Raw genomic sequence first — 20882 nt, forward strand, 5'->3', positions numbered from 1 at the left:
GCCGTCAATGTACCAATCGGTAGTACTGACGAGAAGAAGCGGAAGAGAACTTGAGAAATACAAAATGTTAAAAAATAATACGATAATATGGCGCTAATAATACGAAACATAAAAATTGAAAAAAATATTTTTTTGGCTTAGTTTAATAGCATAATTAATTAACAAATAAAATAATTAAAAAAAACAATTGAACTTCCCCATTCAACTTTAAAAAATTAACATAATCAAAGTATGATAACATTAATAAAAAAAATTCAAAAAGGTTTTGAACTTATAAAAATATTTTTAAACAATCAAATTTCTTACCAAGCCCTCTCCTATACCTTCTCCTCTATTAAATACACATTTTTATACTTACGCACCCACATGCACGCACACTCACCCTCACATTCACTATTATATAAACTCTCTCCCTTACAGAAAAACACATTAAAACGAGGAGAATTGAGGTGATGGCCGATATGCTGATTTAATTGCAGCTGGAGAGGTGTGGAGTAAATCCAACAGTTCTGCATAATTATTAGCAGTTCTGTGCACGCGAACCAGGGGAGAATGGCGAGTGCAGTTTGTCCTCGCTCCTGTTATACTCGCATCGGAGTCTGGTGGTCTTTGTGGGTACAAGGGAGGAGATTAATTTTGGGCAATCTATCAGGGTTGGGGGCATTATGTATGCGCGTATGTATGTTGAGGCAGAACCGGTATGTGTCTCGATGATGGCCAGTGTAATTTAATTGACCGGCATTATTCCTCTTACTTACCCTACAGTAATGTTGGAGAATAGCCATGCGGTGGTGGGCAGAGCTCCCAGGAACACTCGAGGAGCGGGGGGAACCGGGTATCTGCTGAAGGCGTATGGTCCGGAGAGGGGAGAGCGTGTACTCAGTTCCATTTCGGTATCATCAGGACGTTTAGAAAGATCTACGTATAACACTTAATTAATATCATAAAGAGAAATTTGTCATGTAATAAAGTTGAAGCAGACTAAATGTTTGTATATTTTTATTCTATTACATTCTCCATCTATAAGAATAGAATGAAGATATGTAATCAGATTTAGAGATAAATTATCATATTGGAATTAAGGAGGTGTGAATCATAAAACAATACAAATATACAATCATTTTAAGACTATTAATATTATAGATATGTAACTTGGATTGTCTCAAAAAATATTTTTATTTATTGTGTCTATGAAAGTTTGTTGCATAATGTGTATTTCTACTTTGGAATAAATCGTATTTATTTATATGGAAGAAAACATTTTGTTTCAACTTACTTTCTGGATTTCCTTTGTTATATAAATTGTCAGTCAACAATATGATTCCTAATTGCTGTAAAATAAAATAATCATTTTTTAGTAAAATTGATTACAACATATAATATTATATTAAGTTGTGTATGTTTAAAAAAATCGTACATTAACTGTATCCCCTGCAATATCGTGGCTAATTTCTTTGAAGAGATGTTTTAACTCTGAAGAGACTGGAGAAAATGAGCGCACTTCACTCAGAACCTGTGAAAATGTGAAATGCAAATTAGGTGATGCTTTTTTCTATGAGAGTTGCAGTATTATTGACCTTTCTTATAATGTACAAGGTGTATATCTCACAAGTGGATTTTGTTTCCTGGCTATATTTATCTGATTAGTTTGGAAAAGGGAGGGAATCTGAGCTGTGGACTTTTGTAGGAACTTTGCTTAGTGAATAGGAAACCACAGAAAACTCATTCAAGAGAAGCTCGACTATTGATAAGACATCAGAATTAGGTGATGCTGTGTTAGAAGTGTTATATACAAATCATTGTTTCTAATTTATTGACAGTATTATAATATTAGATTACATCAATAATAAGTAAGAAAAATAAATCAAATAAAAAGCAATATGGAACCAAACAGAGGCTCAAAGCTGAACTATTTATTTATAAAATTTAAAAAAACATACAAATTAAAAAACATTGTATATTTTGTTCTAATTTTGTTTAAATATATTTTCTTTGATTCTGCACCTTCAGCCTTTTTTAAAGCAATAAATGATTATTATTTTCTATTTATATACCTCTTATTTTTAATGTACCTATTTAAAAATTATTATAATGGATAACACAAAATACAGCACCATTATCATAGTACCTAATATCGTCGGCTTTCGCCAACAAGTCGGTAACTACATTTTACTAGTTGTGAGATATTACACTTAAAATTAAAACCTCACCCCAAATCAACAATTCGAATAAAACTGCAAGCTGAATATTATAAAATATTCTTTTTTGTATTTATAAAATACGAAATATATTTATTTACTTTTTTTAATTACATTTATGAGCACACACTATTTATATATGTGTTTATTTTTTTCCCTATATTTAAAATATATAAAAGTAAATTGCTATTCTTTAATTTTAATTGTATTATTTTACTCAATTTTCTTATTTTAAAAAAATAAAATATTTCTTTAAACCATTTTTATCTGGTTTTGTTGAGTTTTTTTCTTCTTAATAATATTTTTCAAAGAGTCAAAAAAAATTTACATGTTAATTATTTTATACGTATACAGTATTATGTCTGTTCACTTTTTATTTGATTATTAATTAAAACTAATGTCTGAGCACCCGATGACAAACTATTAATGAATAATTTATCGGGACAAAATATATTTTAATACTTTGTTTTCTTTATAATGTATTAATATTGTAATAATGTGTATATTTTATTGAATAAAGACTATGAAAAAAAAAAAAAGAAGATTATTTGATGCCATTTCGAAGACATTTCATTTTTCGAAAATTTGTAGTTAAAAACTTGTGCCAGAAGATACAATACCTCAAGGGCGCTAATAAAGTGATTCTACGCAGTATTGAATTTATTTTGATTTTACAATGAAGTGAAACATTTTCAGTCAAACGATTTATTTAAAATCATCATCATTATTCCGGTAGCCGCACCTAACAGTGCACAGGGCGCCCGATGACAAGTGGTGCTAAAATAAAAATCGCTAGCAGAATGATTTTTAATACAAAATTAGGAGGCATCAGTAAACTCACGGTTTCCATGGAGAGACCGCTTCCCTGTCCAGCGAGGAAGTGATGGTCTGACGCAGCAGAGAACATGGGAGATGGGGCGGAAGCCATGAAGGCGACATAAGAGTCGGGTTCCGCACTCACGCGTAGCTCCACATTACCCAGAGGCTCGGGCTCTTCGGGAGACAGGTACAAATCCACCTGATGATAATATAGATAAACTATCAACACTGCGGGTACAACATTAACTACACGTGTAAGAATCACCTCATCGCGACGGAACTCAAATTTACTTTTAAACACAGACGGCTAGGCGGCTCCTGACCAAAAATACTGGCAGTGCATTTCCTCACATTTTGTAAACTTGTACTATGTATAATAATAAGTCTAGCATGGTGTTGTGAATGAGCAATATGTGCAGTGATGCATCAGAATTCCAAATCCGCTATTACTTTTGTTTAAGTATGTAACAATCAACTCTAACATTGTATAAAACAGCGCCGTGGCGCAGTTGGTTAGACGGCAAATTGTGAAACTGGCGTCACGGGTTTAATTCCTGCCAGTTGCAAGAAAACATATTTTCTCAATTGGTTTGGGTGTTGTGGTGTATTTTCATAACCTCCTTCTATATCCCCTCTTTCCCACCTGCTGACAGGCCTCTAAAATAGAGGCTAAGCGGGTTATTATTTTTTTTTTTTATTTAAAAAACATTTGTAACTAAATCATAGAAATTCACAACAATATACTGTCAGTACGCATGTTCAAAGTTAGGTTATATAGAATCTATCTGATTATGTATATTATTTTATCCCTCTTACGCATAATTTGCTGCTATGAAGCGTACTTTGATTCGCTCAAGCCACGGTTTCATCACATTTTGTCTTTTGCATACAGATTTAGAGTTGAAGCCAAACAAAATATAAACGGTGACGATTTGCACATGACTGAGCTGACAAAATAAGGTTGGCCACTAGATATGATCTAACTAGATCTTTTGGCGCTAGTATTAAATAAAATGTGCGTATAATGTTGCAATAAATACCAGTTTCTTTGTAATTCTTATTTTTGTAAATATTTATTCATCATACTAAGAAACTGCCTTTGCTTTCGAATCAAACATCATCACCATCAAAGCTTTATCCGCATTCAATGGTGCTTAGAGCACAGAATTGGTTCATTATGCAGCTTATCATGAAGGTAAGGTGAGTCTTACGCTTCCGGTACCAGTTTAGGGACAATGAAATATTAAAGAGTAAAACCACCTTTTAAACCCGTATTTTATACAATTTTTTTTTGCACCACAACAGGCCAGGAGGCCTAATTACAGTGGTGAATTACATCACAAAGCACCCAGGCTTGAGAAAAATCACATTTTAATTTTTGTGTTCTTACCGGGAATCGAACCCGGAACCTTGCGTGAATCAAGCGTCTTGACCACTACACCACGGAGGCCGCCCAATATTCCTTCCTCGGAAGCGAACCCAGAATCTCAAGCAAGGTAGGCAAACGCGTCAACCACTACAGTATGGGGCAGACGTACATTCACTTGATTTCTTTTGGAGGATTTTTATTCTAGAGTCAGTCTTGTTGAGGATTTTGGTTTTATTTTACACACTGAACAGCGACACGGATTGATGCTTATTTTAAAACTCAATTATGAATTAATTCAATTTTCCAACTCTCCTGAAAAATTAATCATTTCGCAGTTACGTCATTATTTTACCAGAACGGCAATATGATAAAGTCTGGAGTTTGTCTTACATTATTTTGCAGAATGCCAGTGACTTTGAACTGGAGCGAGACAATTTCCATTTCAAATGTTTCCGATACGTGACACACCATTAGCACAGCTTCCGGAGCCATGGCGTGGGTGGCTTGGAACTTCAGTTCATCCATTCTTCGAGCTGGGATAATCTAAAATTACATTGCTCATTGTAAAAAAAATACGAGAGAAAATTTAGTTATTATAAAACAAAAATATGGATACTAAACAATCATTATAAAGAAGTGCGACAAATATTTCTAGCGGTTTAAAAAACCCCATAAAATTGTGAAATATTGAAATCATTAATAAAAACGTCAACAAATTTCTGTTTCTTATTTAGTTATATTTACAATTTCTGGTATTCGGGAGGTAACAGAAACGAGCCAAAAAAATATTTTTTTCGATTAACTTAAAATTATGACGCCGGAAATTGTTATTTTTTATTTTAAATCTGTATTAATAACAATTCCCTTCTATCCTATTTGTTAAATTAATGAGAATAGTTGTACGTGGCTTACGATTTTATATTTTATGATGCTATTTTACTTATTTTTGGTGCTATTCTTTTTAGATTCGGTGTTAAATTTAAAAAAAAATACATAAATATAAGCAAGTAGTTATTTTTTACATTTGGTGTCAATTTTACAAGGAAATATGTACTCAAATATTAGGAGTTTCTTTGTGAGAATCTATTCCGAAAGTAGATATAAATACTCGACTAGTTTTTTCATATGGTTAATTAAATAATTAGTAATTAGTAATGAAAATATACTTATGGAATCTGGTCTTACCTGGAAGGTTTTGGCGAATATGATTTCTCCCCTTCCCATAACGTAGTATGTAAGGGTTCTCATGGGAGCAGTCGAGTTGATCTTTACGTGGATATCGTTGTTGACAGTCGGAGTTGGTGTGATCAGAGTAAGCTGCATGAGGTTAGCTCGGGGACCAGAAGGTGGAAGAATATTTGTTATCACCTCCCTGAGATCATTGTATAGCAACTGAAATACACAATACATGATTAATTAATTTTTTGGTATTATCAATAACAAAATACTAATGATATACAAAAATTACCTTTTTTATATTAATAACAGAAATCTAACATACAATATAAAGTGGTGCAGTAAATATAAGTCCATGGATGTGTGAGTGTGTTTTTTAATACATGCTTATATGAAAGAGTCACAATGTGAGTAAGTAATTTCAAAAAAATATTTGTGTTCTTATGAATAACTCAAATATTTAATTTTGAGGGCCATTTTCAACGAGTTGTATACAACTCACTATTAGAAAATGGGAATCGAACCACGGACTTTTGAGCCGTGAGTCCGAGACACTAGCCACGGGACCACAACCCGATTCATATTGCTTCAGTATCTCAATTTTGTATCAGTATTATGAATTTGTAATGAAACATGATTAGCATAAACAAATGCAGTGGTATAATAAAGTAGTTAGCGAATTGAGCGGGTATCTTTTAGCAGATCGCAGTTAACACAAATCATTTAGCAGTTAGGACAAAAAAATTTACCATTTGTGAACACACAATAAACTATTTTTAAAAAAAATATATATTTATTGGGGATGTCAACAGTAATACATTAGCAGGCCATTACAGGCCATCAGCCCATATTCCCTTCTCAAAAAGTTTAAATGGACACCTGTCTGTAATTGCCTGATACGTGAATTTGTACACACCTCGATGGTCATGGGTTTGGGGGGAGTCCCACCGTCAGGATGGATAATGAAGGTGACCTTCCCATCCGGTCCGAGGGGCATTCTGACTTCCGTCATCTCAGGAGTCCCGTCCCTGTCTGTGGGGAAGCCGTACTTCATCACTAATTGCTCCCCATCGTGATTACCCAGTTCTTCCCAGTCTACAACTCGCGCCTGGTAAAAAAAAGTTGCTTTGCAAAAAATACAAAGAATACACATTTAAGAAATATCTAAATAAATTATTTTTGCTGAAAGTTGATAATAATGAACCTATGGAGCAGTTGTCGGAAAATATGATTTATAGCGCATCCACCGACTTCATTTAAAAAAAAACATACAAATATCATCGATGATACCTGTTTTTTTTCCAAGGGTTACTCCAATAAATTCACTATACGGACAAAGAGCCGTGAGTTTTCAATTATTTGCTATTTTTACTCGAAATAATGATATTTTTTTTGTAATACTCCAGCAGTATTTTGGTTGGTTAAAATCGTAAGTAATATAATATTAAGAGAAATATTTTTAGGTTCCCCTGCCCAAAAATGCGATCGGTAGTTATGCGGTATTGCAGAATTGTTTACAATAAAATGTCATCTAAATTACTGATATCAAATTGCTGACGGGTAAATATAACGCAACATCATTTCCCTGCTAGAGTGGGTTTGCGATCCCACTTAGGAGTAAAAATAGCCATAGTCCAGGGAGGGGGATCGCCGGCTATTTTTCTATTCGTAAGGGGGTTACATATTCAAAAATATTGAAAAATACTGCCTTACTAGAAAGTAGAGAACAATATGGACACAATAAGTATATAAGAAGTGTCATCCTTAGTTACTTTATTCAATCTATTACACAGTTCTCAGATCAGTCAGTAACTCTCACGCACTATTGCCGATTCTGTATTACGCAATTCAACATATAATAAATAGACATCAAAGTTTTCTTCCACCTCCTACTGGGGTAGAAGCTCCCGTGCATCCATACGCATAAATTCTACAAGTAATAAGCAGATAACTTATGGTCTTACTTGAAGTATATACGGCAGGCCGGGGTTGTAGAACGCGGGGGCCTGGTGAGAGATATAGCTTCTGGTCCTGTGTAGCCACAAGAGGGCGGAGACGTTGTGTCTGCGGCCGGTCAGGGCCTCCTCCAGGGCGGCCTCCAGCACGAGGCGCCGCCCCCCCGCACCTGCCGCGGCTTCACCTTCCCGCAGCTGCAACTCGGCCCCCAGGGCCAGCTGCAGGGACAGGCGCCCCTTCATGTGCTCCACGCGCCTCAGCGGGCTCTGGAACACCGGCTGGATCACGCCGGAATAGAACATCGGGTACGCCGTCACTGTCAGTTCTCCTTCCACCTCTTCGCCGCTGAATCGTCTGTGCAAAAGAGGTGTCGACAATATTTTAGCATAAAAAAAGTCTGCATTTTCATTTGGGAATAGACATCCAGTCAAAAACAATCGTCCGGGGTTCTGATTTTATTTCACACACAGAAATTTATTTTTCATTATGCCAGAAATGAGGAAGTTCAGTGCAATCGAAAATTTGATGTAAAAAATATTTTCCTACATTCGGTAAAAATTAGATCATTTGATTGTCGGTGAAGTTTCTCAAAAATGTACAAATTAAAAGGTTTTAATAAAAATAAACTACTTTGAAATGTCACAGGTTCATGTGGACACGTGTTTACAATAAATTATAGTGTTGTTATATTGTTGTGGCAACTGACAACCGATTTCCAATATCTGGGGTAGCCATGTTTTTCGACGTTTAATGTGTTTTGACATTTAGCAGGTACAAATAATAGGTTTATAGAATTGTACAGGGTTCTACTTTTAAATATCGGAAAAACTCACCGACTTGAACTTGTGACATCAAATTTGTGAATTTTGAAATAATAAAACTTTAAAAAAAATCGTAGCGATGATAATACAATATATAAAAATAAAACGTTTTTGTTGGCTTAATTCAATAGTCTAATTAAACTAAGCAAAAATATAAAAAAAACACTGAACTTCCTCATTGGGTCAATTATTAGGTAAAAAAAAGGCTTATGACTTACTGGGCAGTTATAGTAACAGGGATAGACCCATCCGGATAGTATATGTGTTCGGGAGTTTCAATTTTTAAATTAAACTTTGGCAAAACATAGTCTGCTACAAGGATCTTCTTTTTGTACATCTGTCCGTTGACTTCTATTTCAAATGTCCATTCGCCAAGAACGGGAAAATCTGATATCTGGACTTCTTCACTGAAAACTCCTTTCGTCAGTGGCAACTTGTCCCATTGCTTGAGTACGTTGTGGTTCCCATCCTGAAATAAAAGTTAAATATACCATCTGCACGAGAAGTAAGATATTGACAAAGAAACCGTTACAATAATTGTACTGTTAAGACAGAAGTAAAATCTATAAATCTTGATAAACTCCCCAGGAATAAAAATCATTACTAGTCTGCGAGCATTTGGACATACCTACACAAAATATTTTGATTTAATCACGTGGTCCAAGAAGAAGCATAGCAACTGAAAAGTATATTCAGGCGTTTCCTAGTTTTCATTTTGAGGGTATTCAACCTACTTTCATTCTTGTTTTGCACCAGGACTCTATTGTGAACTGCTCATTTTGACTCCTGACAAATATCACACTCACCTTCCTTTCGATATGTTTCTCAGTTTTTCCACCCCTAGTAAACGAAATTTAGAGATCATTACAGCCGTTAGATATGGCACCACTCTCGCGAAGTTGGCTTTTCTGGTCACCTTTAAGATGGCCGTTTCGTTACACCCACCAAATCATGGCATTTCGTGGCCACTAGAAACAGCACTCTTTTGGTAAACCATAGTTTAAAAGACTTCAATATTCTACTCTGTGATATTTAATATTCTCTGTTGTAATCTTGGTGAATCCCTATTGAAACATAATCGCTAAAAATATGAAAAAACATCGGCGTGCGAGTGGATCACCCCTAATGAAATCCAGAGCTACTGGCTACTCTGGAGTTGTTGCTGGACTGAAATTGCCTCTCTCGCTCGCGAATACACCTATTGCATCGAGAGTGAAATTAAAAGAGTGTCCGAGACAATTGTATATTTGTTACTCTTTTACTTCATACGCCTCGACAATGCGTCATATTGATAAACATTTTTTTTGTATTGTTTGTTGATTTATCTCTGATGTCTGAAAAAATTTTTTTTCTGTGCCCAATAAGTATTTATTATTTAATAATGAATTATTTCAATCGGTACGTAAATATATAACGGAGGAATACTGAAAATCTCAACCCAGTACTTATTATATTTGTGTTATAATGTGTACTAGCTACACATCACCAGCATGGGAGGGTTAAGCAAAGATAATGAACTGACTTACCTTTAAGATCATTCCCGGTCTGATGTTAGCCAATGGTTTAAGATGCTTGTTGAGCACGAGTAATCGGAACATGATTATGTCACTTGCTTGATATACTGTCTTGTCAGTATGGAGAAAGACGCAGTAAGTCTTGTTTCTGGCGATGATAGTTGCTGTTTCAAAGAATTTATCGCCATACACAGAACGTGCAGACAATGTATATTCCCCTTGGTTCAAGGCACCTGTCTGTAATAATCAAGAAGAAAGCGAATCATTTCAGGTTTTTAGGTAGTATTAAATTTTCATTCAAAACATTGGGTACACGGCTAAAACACCCGGTCTCATAGCATTTTTTTTTATTTTTGAGATATTAATGCCTCTGTATTCTCCTGAATGAGTTTAATCAAGTTCAAAGTGGAATATTCAAAACCAAGAAAACTGGCAACGGCTAACGGCTGGCAAAAAACAGTCAAATTGCAAAGATTGCTGCAACGAGCTCATTTTTGTCAGTTCAAAAAAGTAGTTTTTAAAAAACGTAAAGGAGACATTTTTTTTTGTTCTTTTCGGCGATTGTATATAAAAATATATCTGTACCTTAAAGCTGAAATGCTGGAAGTCACATTTGGTAAATTGTTCAGGAAAGCGGTTTGAAGTTGTGAAACAGTTCAAATGTATCTTTCGAAGTAAAAACACAATTTGTTGCCGTTTTTTGGATTTATAGGTTTTTGATAAAGATATTTTAGAAAAATTTGAAAAAAAAAAAAAAAATATTGACTATGAAATAACTATGGGACTTCAATGTTTTCTGTTCTACTCACCCGGCCCGTGCCCTAATTCCTCCTCGGACTTCAGTATAAAAAGTCATGTATAATATTGGATGAAAAACAATGTATTTATAAAACTTAATTAAAACATCAATTATTTATGAAAATAACTGGTAAATATAAATTGAATGACATGATATTCATAGCAATAAAAAAGTCATTGAAAGTAAACAGTATGTGAAAAAAAGCAAAGAAAAATAATAAAATTGACGGCAAAAGAAATGAAATAATGGTTGTATGGTTGATTATGCCAATAAGATGAAATCTTGTGGCAAATTCCTAGCTGCATCAGAGGTAGTTTGTCATAAAAATAGTGGAATTTATTCGGTATCCACCGCTTTCATACCAGCAAGCCGTTGAATTTTGCGGTACGGACATAGTACTGGACTGACGGTGTTTTAGAACATGCTATTTCAGAAGTCGGCCTTGTGGTGTAATGGTCAGCGCATTTGCCTACCATGCAAGAGGTCTCGGGTTCGATTCCTGACATAGTTGATATTGAATATTATTTTAAAGGGTATTTTTACATTAGAATATTTCATGGTCCCTAGAATAGTACCTGAAGCGTAAGACTGATCACCTTACCTTCATGCAACAAATATGATCAAGATAAGCTGCGATTGGTGTATCAATGCAGTGCCCTATGCACCGTTAGGTGCGGAATGTGAATTATGATAATGATGATTTCAGTAGTGGTATACCGCAGGACTCTAATGTTTTTAGCATTAATAGAATCTGAATATATGAAGAAAATGACATTCATAACTCAATTTTGAAAAAAATGTGACTTCCAGCGTTTCGGCTTTAAGATACAGATATATTACATTTATTGAAAACCTATTTTATCAAATACATGAACTTGGAGTCCCACAGATAAGGTTATTATTCTTAGCTTTGCTCTCCTGTAAAATACATTATTTGTTAATGAGTCTGTTCTTGCGGTGAATCCTTCAATTCTCCTGTGAAAAATTAACGCATAAAAAAAATAGCCATAAATATCAGTCTAAATATTCTTGAAGTTTATTTCTATGTGCGAGATAAATGAAGAATACAGTTTTGTCTATGAAACAGAATCAGAACTTGGAACTAGTGTTTTCGAATCAATGGCTACTTCCAGAAAATTCTGAAAGTGGATATCCAATGGAGATTAGTCCACCTCATGGTCCATAATGGTTAGCAAATTTTCAGGAGATCTCAGGTTCAATTCCCAGCTAGGTTGACATGGAATATTGATTTAAAAGGCTTATATTTAAAAAAATTATCCCTGGAATAAAAGCGTAAGATTGATCATATTGCTTTAATGTAACAAATGAACGATAGCTTCAATCAGGAAGTTCAGTGGTTTTTTCTTATTTTTTTATTTGTTAATAAACTATTCAACGAAGCCCAAAAAAAAGTACGTGTCGTATTATCAGGGCTATGGTTTTTTAAAGATTTTTATTTCTGAAATTACTCCGCGTGAGACGTCTCAAGTTCTCTTCCGCTTCTTCTCTGTCAGTTCTGCCGATTGGTCCGTTAACTTACTGTAAACCTGAAATCATTCACAACTCTCTTTTCATTGGTTAATTCATACGAACTATACGAACTTTGACGTCGTTCAAAGTTGTTGATTTTTATTAAAAGATATTTATTTTTTTGTACATTTTCAAGAAACTTTTCAGTACAAATGAATGCTCTAATTTTTACGCCGCGTACGAAATCATTTTTTGTATCCAATTTCCTGTAGGGCTGAAGTTTCTCATTTTTGTAGCAATGAAGTGCTCTATGCACCATTTTTTATTTATTTCACATAAAACGATATTTTTTCTTTTCTATATGAACACCTCACTGGGCATGACCCGTGTCGAGGCATTCATTTACATTATTTTTATATTATGTGCTATTTTTTTGCTCCTCTACACCGGCCAGCTGCCGGTCCTCCAACATCCGCACAAATACCTATATACATATACGACAATGTTGTATATGATAAATAATATTAATTATTTATTTTCATTAGGGGCCGATAGAAGAATGATCATGATTTAAATCGGCAATATTTAGATATTTCATATAGGTTTAGACCTAAAAAAAATAAGAAAACCCCAGTTATCCACGGAATGTTATTGAGATAAAATAATTTTTGTACAAGAATGAAAAAAACATAGAAAAAAATAATATTTCTCAGCGAAACGTAATTTTTTGAATATTATGGAACAAAATTTAAAGTTTTTCGATTATAACCTTGAATGTGACAATAGCTGTAGAATAGGGATCCATGGTGGCGAGTTGCGCTTCCCGGAAGCCGTGGCCCTCAAGCTCCAGGTTAATGGCCCCTGCTCCATCTGCAGTCCTACTCACGGCCACCCGGTACTCGGAGAGTGGCCGGAGCTCCTTGCTCGCCACGATCGTATATGCCCTGCGAATATAATGAATCATATTTATTTTAACGAGCACCAGAAACAAGACTAGGAGGAAGGAGAGTTGGAGAATTTTCCTTTTCCATAAAAGGAAAGTTGTGTTGTCCTTCTAACTTTTGGTGTTGCAATTGCCAAACGCAGTACTAACAATCCTTTCACTGAGACTTGATTAAATTTAAGTGGTTACTGCAATTAAATTTAATTTCCCCTATTTACTGTTATTTTTAAGTACACAATCAGAATCTAAAAAGAATCCAATATTGACAAGCGAATTTTTGAAGCATTGAAAAAATAATGGTTGAACTACCTATCAGTATGATAATTGCACAGCTAAATACTAGCCAATAAATAGTTTGCAGCTACCCAAGTTACTCAAAATCAAAATTTAAACTGTCAACCATAGAATTATAATATATCTTGATTCTGTGCTGTCAACTAAATAAATACAAATAACGTGTATTTTACGGGTGGTTGGCTTTCTAAAGCAAAAGTTTTCCTTCAGCATCTTACCGTACGAGTTCAAACTCTGCCGCTCAATTTCCTTTTCATTGCATATTACGGTGCAGCTCTGACAAAACTTAGGGAAACTCTTCATCTCATATTTTGTTTCGGTAATCATTGCTTTTAAAAAAGTACAATCAATTAGTATAGAATACCTATTGAAGTGACAAAGCGCAGCTGAATATTATCCATCTTCGCTAAAAATATAAAAAAATACAAACAGTAAACCGGTAAATTTGTCTTCTAAAGTGACGAGCATTGAATTAAAATGCGGCGAGTTAAAATTAGCGGCGAAAAACTAAAACAAAACACAGCTAAGATAAAATAACGAAGTGTCAGACAAACATCGTAGAAGATCATAGATCATTTCACGATTTTATTATTTATTACGTGCTAATTGTTGCCATGAATGCCAAGTAATAAATTAATTGTTTTTTTTATTTTCTCGGATTGGCGTAGTTTTTAGATCACCAACTTTAAAAAAAATAAATTATTTATTGAACTCACCCGCCATTACACTGGTGAAGGGAGACTCCAAGGATAAAACAGGAAATTAGAAGATTCTGGAACAACACAAAATTATTTGAGTAGAGATAATGAATTAAGTATAAAGCCTCTAAATTAATTTTATTAGAATTATTTTCAGATTAATTTATTTTTTATTTTCTCGAATGTTGTGTGATTGTTTATGTTTTCTATTCACACCTTTGAAATAATTGTTATAGTAAAAGAGTTGTTTTAATTTTAAATGAAATATAATACAATTTTATCCAAATAAAGAATATATTAAAAAAGGAAAACAATATGTAAATAAATGTGATTACTTATTTTTAAAGAGAGATTTATTTATGCAGTAAAAAGCTAATGCCCATTTAATAAAACAGGTTTAGTAAAAATATTATAGATTAAGACCGAATAAATCTTTTTGATTCATGTTTCTATTGAAACAGAAATGGATCTTAAGACTTTTTGCTGTTTAAAAATATTATTTCGATTTCGAGGTTTTATTGTTATTTCAATATTTATTTATTTTATTTACTAGTTATGTTGTTTAATTAATAATTTTTGTTTTACAATGATATGTATGTTTTTTGCAAACTTTATATATAAATATAAATATTTTACACGCTTATCATGTAGGTGCTACAGATAATAAACAGTTTATATTCGTAATTTCAAGATGATATATATATATTTTTTTGGATATAGTACATGGATTTAGTAATAAAAATAAAATAAAGTATGTATTTAAAAACAATGTTAAATGACCTTGATCTCTTAGACGAATGTGTGTGAAATCAATGTATGACAGAGTTACGATTGATGAAATCAGGCGAGAGTCCAAATCGGGGACAAGTATAATTGATGAGCTTAAGAAAGGGTCACTAAAATGCTTTAGTCATGTATCTAGAACGAATGGATGACGAAAATATGATAAAACTGACAGGATATAGGCATGGCGAGAATGAACAGTAACGCAGGACGAGAATAAAGTACCTACCAGATAAACAAAAACCTCAAGTCTGGTCACGTCAAAAGCAGACCCAACCAAAGGGCACATAATATGACAAGATGTATGAATATGGAGTCGCTAGGAATATATCTATATCAGGATGGACGTGTGAGGCGGCTCATATTTTTTACCTACCCCTACGGGAAATAGCATGATGGTAGAATTAGTAGTAGTAGTAAAGTATAACATTGGAAATATTATGAAACCACATTTTATACAAAATCTATTACATGGTCGCGGTTTTTAACTATATAATTCACTTACTTCATTAAAAAAAAAAATGAATTGTAAAAATAAATCTCAAGAATGCCTCTTTGGAAGTTTGCTCCTGAACAAAACAGATTTCCGACCCGGAGAAAAAAATATTGAATTATAGATATTCATTTGACATTTTTAAAGACCATCATATTTAATCATTATACCTAATTCTTCAAATAAAAATCCTCTTACGTAAAACGACTTCCATTTTATGTAGGTACTTTGATAATCCAAACATACCTACTACCTATATAGACACATTAAAAACGAATAAAACGACTTCTGACACATATTATATGTATATAATATTATGTATTTTTTAATTTTATTATTTTTTACATAAAATTAGCAATCCACCCTAAAATATGGTTTATGAATATGTTGTTATGTACAGTAAACCGAATTATATTCTACAGTGTTTTGAGTATGTCCAAATAGGCTGGATTTCCTCCCTAGGAAGTTATTTTTAGAAATAAATTTGTTGCAACAGAGAGGGAAAACATTTTCCAGAAGTGAATATGGAAGTCTAGGCATTTACGGAGCTTCTGACATGTCATTGGCTGGTTTAAGTGGCCACCTTACACAATGTGTAACAATCACCATTCTGTCCGTGTTTAAACATCCACATTTCCTCAACTCTTCTAACTGTTGAACTTTGTGAAATAAAGGAGCTGAAACTTTTATCTTGTGGGTGAGATTCTAGTAAAAAAAATTAAATAAGATAAATTATTATAAAAAATAATTTTTATTTTAATGAACTCTTTCGAGGCTGTCAAACTATTACCGAGTTCCCGGAGTCTATTTAATACGGCATTACAAGTATACACTGTCCGTGAATTTTTGCTATATTTTTTTATATATATGTGTAGGTATGTTTCTAATTGTTGTTGTATTCATTATTAAAATAAGAGAATAGGTAGTGATTTCATTTTGTTTACACTATAATATAATAAAAGAATAATAAATATTAATGTTTCAATATTTTTAAAATGAAAGTTATCCTTAAAACTGCGCCTAAAAATAAAATGGAATAATACAAAAATAATCTATATGAATAAATAAATCTAAAATAATATATAAGGAAAAAGAAAAAAATATACAGGCACAAACGAGATATAAACATAAATCATTAATCAATACACTTACTTATACTAAGATATTTGACTATAATTTTTCTAAACTTTTAATATTCACTACAATTAAAATATGATGGAGCCGGTATGGCATAATAATTTATGACGTTTAATAATGGGTTTAGCATAGCCAGGGGTCTTGAGACGGAAGTTTTATGTAGGTACCTATTTTTTAAAAAGATCATTGCAAAAGCTCCGTGTTGTTCTACGGAATCAGTGGAATTTTTCAAATGGTCGTAAGTACCAATATGATTTTGAACAAATTTCTGAATGATAAATACCTACTTTATTTTTTTAGTACATGTTTCGCTATATATTTTATATTTTATCTATTTTATTTTTATCTATATATATATATATATATATATATATATAGAAAGGGTCTCTGAGATGGTTTGGACACGTAGAACGAATGGACGACGAAAGAATGGTAAAACAAGTATATATGGCGAAAATGAACGGCAACGTGAGACGAGGACGACCAAGTAAGACGTGGCATGATCAAATAAACCAAAATCTTAAGTCTGGTCATGTCAAAAGCAGACAGAACCGAAGGGCATGTATGACAAGATGTATGAATGTGGAAGAAGCTAGGAATGTATGCCAGGATAGACGTGTGTGGCGGTCCATTCTCTCTGCCTACCCCTACGGGGAAATGGCGTGATGATAGTAGTAGTAGTAGTAGTATATATATAAAAGGCAATGTTCGAATGGTTCACCTCGATGGACTCGATAACTACCGGACCGATTTGCGTGCGGTTTTCAGATAAATGTACATCTTTGCCGCGAAAAGGTTTATAGCTCATAAAATCTTCAATTTATTAAGTACAAAAAAAGTTAGAAGCGTAAATGTTTTTTTTATCCATCACCAGGGTTGCATTCGCCGAGAATGCGGATACAAAAAAAATGGATGGAGGTTATTTTTTTGTGTATAAAAAAAACTGGTTTTTGAATATTACAAAGAAAATTCGTTCGTTTATGGATCCCAGTCAGATTATTTCACTGATTTCTACCTATTTATTTCTTTTTACTGGATTTTATGATATACTAAAATAATATCAACTAACATTAGATACATTTAAAAAAAATCGCATTCCTGACTTAAGTGCATCCCAGAGCAGAGTTTGACATTCGCTAAAAGAATTCTTTATTTGAAAGAAATGTATTATTTTCTGTTTTGGGATTCAAACATAAGCAAGTACTTAGGTACCTACTTAAATTAAATATCTATTCTTTTTAGATTTGGAATACAATCATAAACGAGTAACTACTTACCAATGAAAAGTTACAACATCTTTTTTACGTTCATCCGAACGGTTTTTACTCAAGATTTTTTAATAAAGTTTTGAAAGTATACTTAATTATGTTTTATCTTAAGAGGAAACGCGGTCCGACCTTTCTTCATACAGACGTATTCACATATTTTCTCTCGGAATTATGGCATTAGAGAACTGTTTTTTTTTCAATAACAACAACAACAACAATAAACTATCACGCCGTTTCCCGTAAGGGTAGGCAGAGAGGATATAATGCCACATCACTCTATCTTTGCATTCAGATCTCGCTTCCTGTATATTCATAGATCTTCTCATGCACGCGCGCCGATTATTCCGACTTTTACCATGTCCATCTTTATTGGATTTGGTCATGCCATGTCTTTCACGGTCTTCCTCTATTTCTGCATTCATGAATTATGTTGTCTATTCGCTCTACATGTTCAAACCAGCGCAGAGCTCTTTTTTACACATTATGGATATTTAAAATTGGCATGTCCCCATATTGTTTTGTTTTTAAAAAAATGGTTTATTATGTGAATTAGAACTTTATTATTCAAACCCGTAAAAAAACACAGTTTTATATGTTGTCTTCGGGCGCACGGCGCACGGTATCCAGATATAACTATTTTTGAAAAAGGTAAAAAAAAATACAGAAAATTTTAATCTAATACTTTGTCTAAAAAACTAACAAAATCGGTTCCGTTTTGAGGTGCGGAAAACGGTAGAGCGAAACAACGATTTTGTCTATTTTAAAAAGGTCTGACGTATCGGGGAGGCATCTGCAAGACAGTGACAGAAAAACAATGTTCGAACACCTATTTATCGAAATTCTCCGTCCTTACAATTTATCTAAACCAAAACACAAAAATAATAATGTGTACTTATCTAATTTGGACTAAATACAATAATTGATACCAAACTTTCGACTGTGTTCATTTAATCTATTTATCAAGAACTCAAATCTAGCAATAGAAAAGCATTGCCGGGTTCAGCTCATTTTATATATTTAAACGCCCTGAGCGGGCTTTTACATTTTTTGCAATTATTACATCAGTAGGTAGGTACATTAACCCACAATGTTTGAGTATGTCCAAATGCTTGCAGACTGGCTGGATTTCCTCCCTAGGGAGTTATTCATATTAAAATTTATTGCAACAGAGAGGGGAAACATTGTTGAGAAGGGAATATGGAAGTCTAGGCATTTACAGGGCTTATGGCCTGTCATTGGCTGGTTTAAGTGGCCACTTTACAAGCCCTGTAAATGCCTAGACTTTCATATTCCCTTCTCAAAAATGTTTTCCCTCTCTGTTACAGTAAATTTAAATATAAATAACTCCCTAGGGAGGAAATCCAGATATTTGAGTCCTATAAATTCAAAACGTTGATAATTTTTAAGTTTTTGGGTAAATCGGAAAAAAAAAACGTTTTGAATTGAATACATTAGGCGGTCCGTTTGTGAATTAAAAGAAACCATTGATTTTAACTGTAAAATTAATGAAATCGCAATTTTAAAATTAGAGTTGCCATTGTTTGTTTTACCAGTTAGGAGTTGTCAACTTTTAGAAAACAAAAGCTGTTATTACGTTATGTTGAAAACAGCTTGCCTACCACATACCGCACACCGCATCTGAGGACGCCTCCTTGACGGTGCCTACATACACGGAAAAATTGCTCGTTACCGAACGAGAAAAGCTGCCCGACGCAGCTCTCTGTAATTCGGTAGCCTTAGCACTTTTGTGCTAATCCTGAAGTACATAATATGCACTTCATTGGATTGAGAAAAGAGGGAAGTAAATTTTGCACTGACTGGGATTAAACTAATTAAATTATATGTTGAAAAATCTTATTTTTGATTTACAAGATCAAAGTTTTAACAACTCAAGTTGTGTAAAATTAAATATCATTAGGCTCTAAAGTTTCTCGTATTTCCATTATTATTATTATTATTATTATTATTATTATTATCATTATTATTATAGTTGGATAATTTACATATTTGTGAAAATCACCTCAAGGGCGCTGTACAATAAACAAATATCCCAGCACGTCCTGCAGCTACAGAGCGCATGGACGATTGGGATTCTTATGAGGAACTTCAGCCCTACGGGAAATTGGATACAAAAAATGTTTTTTTACGCGGGGTAAAAATTAGAGCATTAAATTGTACGGCAAAGTTTCTTGAAAATGTACAGAAAAAATAATAAAAAATATTTTGATAAAAACGCACTACTTTAAATGACGTCACTGGTTCATGTGAATCAACCTATGATCTGAGAGCTATGGAAGATTTCCGGTCTGCTTGTCGCTTCTGGACCAATGGGAAGAACTGAATGAGAATAAGCGGAAATGAACCTCTGACGTCACACGCGGAGTTATTTCAGAAATACAAAACTTTAAAAAATCGTAGCACCGATAATACGATATGTAAAAATTAAAAAAAAAAATTTTTGACTTAGTTAACAGTCTATTATACAAATAAAAAAATTGAAAAAAACCACTGAACTTCCTCATTATGATATATTTAAATTATAAGAGATAGGAGCTAGATTACAGTTATATGATATATTTCAATTATAAGAGATAGGAGCTAGATTATAATTACAGGATTACAGTAGTTAGGCAGACTAGACATAATCCAGAAAAATCTATTACCTTAGTGTGTATGTAGTAGATAAATTGTTATTCTACCATGATTATTATTATTATTATATATATAGATAGATAGAAGAAGATATCAATAGAGCTAAATTCACTCTTCATTTCCAAATCAATGCTGGTGTGTTTTTAGTCTTTACTAAAAATCTACACATCCTTATTCCATATTTTATGCATAAATTAAAATAGGTCCAAGCTCAAACAGCTGTATATCTTAACAAAATTAAACAATAAAAATTGAATCGCGTACATTCATATTGTTTTATGTTCATTATTTATGCACCATTAAATCATGTTTTGATAATAATTGAAAGATGTGTTATAAAACATGGCACTGTTCGGCTACAATGTTGACTCACTTCGACTTGACTTAGTTTCATTTAGTGTTTAATGATGGCTTCAGAACACAAAAGGTAAGGTAGGTACCTAATTAATTTAATGCGCCATTTCGGTGTCGATTTGATCAAAATACAGTAAA

General features: G+C 33.3%; 1 protein-coding gene across 1 annotated transcript in view; it reads right to left on the reverse strand.

Moving 5' to 3' along the window:
- Window positions 1–20882, reverse strand: part of LOC148280903 (thioester-containing protein 1 allele R1-like) — a 42094-nt gene that overhangs the window by 16988 nt on the left and 4224 nt on the right. Inside the window, exons 2-13 of the mRNA XM_088227608.1 lie at window positions 14076–14131; window positions 12892–13066; window positions 9866–10090; window positions 8558–8808; window positions 7527–7872; window positions 6479–6670; window positions 5572–5778; window positions 4777–4929; window positions 3040–3216; window positions 1418–1513; window positions 1277–1331; window positions 759–918 (exon numbers count right to left, since the gene is read on the reverse strand). Coding sequence (XP_088083734.1) covers window positions 759–918; window positions 1277–1331; window positions 1418–1513; window positions 3040–3216; window positions 4777–4929; window positions 5572–5778; window positions 6479–6670; window positions 7527–7872; window positions 8558–8808; window positions 9866–10090; window positions 12892–13066; window positions 14076–14131 — 2093 coding nt within the window. The remainder of the gene's footprint in view (window positions 1–758; window positions 919–1276; window positions 1332–1417; window positions 1514–3039; window positions 3217–4776; window positions 4930–5571; window positions 5779–6478; window positions 6671–7526; window positions 7873–8557; window positions 8809–9865; window positions 10091–12891; window positions 13067–14075; window positions 14132–20882) is intronic.

This window comes from Micrasema longulum, unplaced genomic scaffold (genome assembly GCF_059751315.1).
Source record: "Micrasema longulum isolate JH-2025_06_02 unplaced genomic scaffold, ASM5975131v1 h1tg000513l, whole genome shotgun sequence".
In the NCBI taxonomy this organism is placed as follows: domain Eukaryota; kingdom Metazoa; phylum Arthropoda; class Insecta; order Trichoptera; family Brachycentridae; genus Micrasema; species Micrasema longulum.